The 5,691-nt window shown below is 37.7% G+C and overlaps 1 protein-coding gene across 1 annotated transcript in view; it reads left to right on the top strand.

Moving 5' to 3' along the window:
• The window catches only part of LOC106948017 (transient receptor potential cation channel subfamily M member 2-like), a 25,879-nt gene that overhangs the window by 14,812 nt on the left and 5,376 nt on the right, over positions 1-5,691 (top strand). Inside the window, exons 13-23 of the mRNA XM_015033435.1 lie at positions 265-630; positions 985-1,056; positions 1,384-1,536; positions 1,622-1,751; positions 1,823-1,968; positions 2,978-3,090; positions 3,192-3,293; positions 3,469-3,682; positions 4,917-5,035; positions 5,128-5,260; positions 5,579-5,688. Coding sequence (XP_014888921.1) covers positions 265-630; positions 985-1,056; positions 1,384-1,536; positions 1,622-1,751; positions 1,823-1,968; positions 2,978-3,090; positions 3,192-3,293; positions 3,469-3,682; positions 4,917-5,035; positions 5,128-5,260; positions 5,579-5,688 — 1,658 coding nt within the window. The remainder of the gene's footprint in view (positions 1-264; positions 631-984; positions 1,057-1,383; positions 1,537-1,621; positions 1,752-1,822; positions 1,969-2,977; positions 3,091-3,191; positions 3,294-3,468; positions 3,683-4,916; positions 5,036-5,127; positions 5,261-5,578; positions 5,689-5,691) is intronic.

The following is a 5,691-nucleotide window of genomic DNA, read 5'->3' on the forward strand; positions in this document are numbered from 1 at the left end:
TTAAAAAAAAATTCGGGAAAAAAAAAAAAAAAATTTAAAAAAAATTTTAACAAAAAAAAAAAAAAAAAAAAAAAAAAAAAAAAAAAAAAAAAAATCACAGTTAAATAAGTTATTTTATCAAGCACAGTATTAAAAGAGAATGAAACATATTTCACAACGATAAGCTTGTCAGATTACATATTCATCTGTTCCTGTAGATACTTTTTCCAACTGGTTGGTTTTCCACCAAGCTAACAAGATTCTTTTTTTTTTTTCTTTGTTTAGTCCAGTGACCTCCACGATTTCATGCGTTTAGCCCTGGTTTGCAATAAGCCTGATTTTGTCAGTCTGCTCCTGGAGAACGGTTTGTGTCTGGAGGACTTTCTGCAAGACAACACCCTCTGTGATCTCTACAAAAACTTGCCCAACTGTTTTTTTTTGTACAAGCTGGTCAAGAAGATAAAATTTACCAGCAGCAGCAGGACCAGGAGGAAGGCACTGGACATGAATGGTCTTGATCAAGCACGAAAAGAAGTCTCCCTGGAACACGTCTCTAATGAAGTGCGCCACCTGCTGGGAAAATTCACAAAGCACATCTATCCATCTTCCAAGAGTGGAGGACGTAATACGTGCAGAGAGGACATGCCATATGTGAGTATGTTTTATTATGAACTTTAAGTGGGTGGAAACAAAATCCTACAATAAGAAGTAATTGCCTTTCATTAAATAACTCAAATATACAGGCATCTCTGTTGTTAATACCTTGTATGATGTTTTTTTCTGCCAGAAAAAAACATCACTTGGTCTCCTGTAACATTTCAGGCATTAATGCTACAGCCTGAAATGCAGTCATTTCTTATGCTCACAGCTTTTCTACAGATTAAATTAGATGTAACGATCAGGATGAGTTTTTTTCTCATTTGATGCTTAACTCAAAAACTGCAACTATAGTCAAATAAAAAAACTAAACTAAACATGCAATCAATTCTGATTCTGATTACCCAGAATAGCCCGCCATTAAGAGAAACATGGACGCCAAGAGAGTTGGTTCAGCATGTGGTCCAGGTGCCACACATGGTAACTGTTTTTTTTTTTTGTGTGTGTGTAATTTCTTAATATTTCTGAGAAGGCCTTTATGTTGATAAATATATCTAGGCAGTGCAACTTAAGATATTTCATACATTTCTGACACTAGAGATTAGATGTGAATCAGTGCTAGTGAACATTTAAGTAAAACTGTGCTTCTTTGTGTAGTTTTCACAGTGTCTAGGAAATTTATTCATTATTTCATCAACATATTGTTTATTTGACTTTCATGAGATCACTGACTCTGCAATGTTTTCCAGTTTTATAGAGTATATCTGACCAGTTAACCCAAAAATCCAATCCCTCACTTTTTATAAGGAAAATAAACCTGAAACTCAGAGGGACGATGAAGCCGAGAGGGAAGATGAAGCCAAGAGGGAAGATGAAGCCAAGAGGCTTGCAGGCAGAGACCTTTTCCTTTGGGCAGTTGTCCAGAACAACAAGGAGCTTTCTAAAATCGCCTGGGATCAGGTGATTAAAAACTCCTGCACATGTTTAAAGAAAGTGTCTTCAAAATGGTTAATGCATGTAACTCTGCATTTCTGTTTGTGCTCAGTGTGGAGACTGCATATCTGCTGCTCTGGCTGCCAGTAAGATCCTGAAGAAAATGGCTGAGGAGTCAATTGATGCAGACGAGCCTCAGGAAATGCTGGAGCTCGCCAGTCACTTTGAAGATCGTGCGATTGGTATGAGACAGAGGTAAAGAGAACATTTACAGACTGAGCTGGGATTTATTGACCTGCCTGTGTGTCCTTAGGTGTGTTCAGCAATTGCTACAAGAATGATGAGGAGCGAGCCCAGAAGCTGCTGGTTCGAATCTCACGCCTTTGGGGCAAGACGACGTGCCTGAGGCTGGCACTGGAGGCCGATAATAAAAAATTTGTGGCTGAGTTAGGTGTTCAGGTGAAGCAGATTTTTATTTAGATTTTATAATTCAGGGCATATTAAGCAGACATTTCAAACAAAAGGAAGTTCATTTTCTTTACATATATAATAATCTGAAAAGCACTTGCATTTGAATGCAACCCACTGTATACAAATCCATTCTAATGACCCTAGATAAAATCCAGTCTAAATAATTTTCTTTAAGAGTCACCTAATTAGTAAACAGAGTCAACCTGTGTGTAATCTGAACACTGGAAACTAACGGCAGAAGGTATTCTTGTGACACCAATACTTAACCTTCTTGCCTATGTGCAAATTTGCATGTGTTTAAACTAACACTGCACCTCACCCTGAATTCGTCATTCTGACATAGAAACACAGTGTTGAAAATAATGGGGGGATGGATAGAACATAATTCAGGGATATCTCTGTAAAAGTCCTGATACTGGGGTGGAGGTTCTCCTGTACGGAGCCCCTATAGAGACACTGAAGGAAAAGAAAAACGTTTCTGTGCACAGGAAAGTTTTTTTTTCTTCCCTTCAAATAACGTAAGGCCCCATACATCTAACAGTAAGACAACTTTGTATCTACGTATCTTAAGAAATAGTTGTGGCTATAAGGTGAAACATCATGAACAGTAACCCACAAAGTGGTGTTCAAAAGTCTTGTTATCCCTCATTTCTGTTTGCTCCAGTCTTTAAGATCATTTTTAGAGAGTCAAAGACAGTGTTGTCATCTTACACCCATATATAACAAACTTTTTGATAAGACTCGTGCTTTAGGATCTTCTTACTCTTCTTACTTACCATCTGCCATTAGGACATGCAATTATTGAAAACAAAGAAATACATTGAGGTTTTTTGACTGTCTTGTTACAAAGTGAGAAAAAGGGCAAAGAGATTGCTTTAACATGGGACTGCATAGTGCATGAACATCATGGATACAGACCCACACAGTGATGTTGAACAGTCTGCCTTCTTATATCCATGTATTGTTCAAAGTTTTTGATAAGACTCTTGTGCTTTAGGATCTTCTTACTCAGATCTGGTGTGGTGAGCTTTCAGTCAACAATGCTGTGTGGAGGGTGCTGGTCTGCATGGTCTTCTTCCCTCTGATCTACACCAAGTTTCTGGCGTTCAGGTGAATTATTAATGGGAGTGATTGTGTAAGTGAAAACTGTGGAAGTTGTAAAGCATTACATTTCCACATTTTCCACATTCATATCTGTTTTTCCTTTTTAGATGCGATGAAGACCTCCAGAGAGAAATCGAGCAGAAAGAGGACATAAAAATGAGTGTGGAGGAAGAGAAAAACAGCACTTGGAACAATAATTCGGATTGCTCGTGAGAGGACAATCTCTGATTGATTCGATTAAAGACCTATTCAACATTTGCTGTCAATTTTTGTACAACACTCTGAGTTGTATAAGTTGTATATTATGAGTGAATTTTTTCTTTTTTTATAAGCAGCAATTCTTGATCAAATGAGACACTTTGATGTTGATGTTTCTGCCCACAGTAAGCAGAGTGTGGAATATCCGAACTGCTGGTCCAGACTGCTTGGACTGTACTGCGCTCCTCAGGTCAAGTTTTATGGAAACATCGTCTCGTACTTCGCCTTCCTGTTCCTGTTTGCTTACGTCCTGATGGTCGACTTCCAGAGAACTCCATCTATAGCAGAGCTGGTGCTCTACTTCTGGTTGTTCACTCTGGTTTGTGAGGAGATCAGACAGGTGAGATGCTGCAAATATAATGGGCACTGTTTGGAGAATTATCCTTTCTCCAGCTAGGTTCTTAATGTATGAAGTTGAAGAAGAGCCAGTGAGTAATGAATTCCATTTATTAATACCAAAATCTCACCCTGAAAATAACTTTGAATACTTTTATTCAGCGAGAATATTTATAACAATATTCCCCTTTGCTATCATCAATACATTTAAAAAAAAAAGCCTCTGTGCAAAATGGGGTTAAAACATGAACAGCTCCCTGAGAGGTTTTTTTTTTTTTATCTCATTCATGGTGCAATGGCGCTGCCCCCGCCCCCTAGTGGGCGCGCCCCACAATTTGGGAACCACTGCATCAACTTAACATAAGCATAAAAAAAATTACAAAATTGTAGTACGCAAATAAACAACAGCTTAAAAAGTACTCAGACCTACCAACATTAACTAGGTGGGTTAATTTACAGAGTGAGCTGTTAGTGACTCAGCGATAAAACTTGAGAACTACTTACATTGGTCAATAACACACATTTTAAAACTGGTTTGAGGCAGCCATACCAATAGGTGGCGCCTCTTAACCACATATGTAAAACGGAAGATATCCAACTTGGGGAAAAAAATAAAAACATTATCTCAAACAAAACTGCAAATAAACTTGGGGATGCTGATAATGGTCACATTTCTGTTGAAGCCTTTGTAAGAATTATGCTGAAACAGAGACATTTATAAAAACTGCGGGAAACCAGCCTTCAACTGGTGTACTGTAGTGTGCTTCAGGTGTGGCCTTAAAATATGTCCACAGATGTGAATCCAGTTAGTTCAGATGTGTCAGTCACAAATCAGAAATTTGTGGAGGGAATCCCAAAAGATTTAACCCAAGGCATATATTTTGAAAGACAGTTATTTTTGATACTGACCAAATGTAAACTTTTGAATTCTAGGAAAGTTACAAAAAAAATCTCTAAAAAAATTGTCTTGTTAATTTTCTGGCCTTGAGGGAATATCAATAATTTGGGTAATTCTAATTGACCTGAAATAAGAAAAGTTTGGTAAGATTTAACTTCAGACAGTGAGAAAAAATCTGTTTTTATTCGATGTATGTACATATTTGGTATCTGTTACTTTTAACTAATTTTTAATATTCAATCTCTGGAGGTTAGCGATGAAATTTAACCTTATTCAGAATAAATATCTGATGATAATAAAAGTCTGACATGTCAGTTTGAATCTCTGTTTTCTCTCTCAGCTGTTTTATGATCCTGATCATTTTGGGTTTTGTGAGAAAGCCAAGGTGTACATTCAAGAGCTGTGGAACATTTTGGACGTCATCTCCATCCTGCTGTTCTGTCTAGGACTTGCATTCAGGTACTTTCTCTGTCTCTCAGAGAGACATGGAAAGTCTTTCAAGCCACTCAGTAATCTATGACTCACCAACTTATTATTATTTTTTACTTCAGGCTGACAACCAAGTTGCTCTACCCAGGTAAAATCATCCTGTGCATCGACTTTGTGGTCTTCTGCCTCCGCCTCATGGCGATCTTCACCATCAATCGCACGCTGGGACCTAAAATCATCATAGTTAGGAAGATGGTGAGGAGTTTGCATGAATGAAAATGAACCTGATAAAATGTGGGAACAATTAGAACAATACATAACAAGATATTTATGACCCTGTAGTCCTTAGGCTGGTGTTTGGAGACATTTTTTCAGCAGAGTACTCAGTCTTTAAAAATATTAGTGTTTTCCAGTGTCTCCTTTTCCAGACTTTATTCCTTATCTGATTTTCCAAGTCTGATTTTCTAAAAACAGAACTTGTATGAATTATTTATTGTTATTAAGATGGTGATATTTACCTGCAGTTAATTATTTTTCTGTCTTTTTGCCCTCTAATGTAATTTTGTGCTGCAGATGAGGGATTTGTTCTTCTTCATGTTTCTCCTGAGCATCTGGGTCGTGGCGTACGGTGTGGCCAAACAAGGCATCCTCATCGAAAATGACAATCGACTGGACTGGATCATGCG

This window comes from Poecilia latipinna, unplaced genomic scaffold (assembly GCF_001443285.1).
Source record: "Poecilia latipinna isolate Pla-1442-1.1 unplaced genomic scaffold, P_latipinna-1.0 Scaffold269, whole genome shotgun sequence".
Lineage (NCBI taxonomy): Eukaryota > Metazoa > Chordata > Actinopteri > Cyprinodontiformes > Poeciliidae > Poecilia > Poecilia latipinna.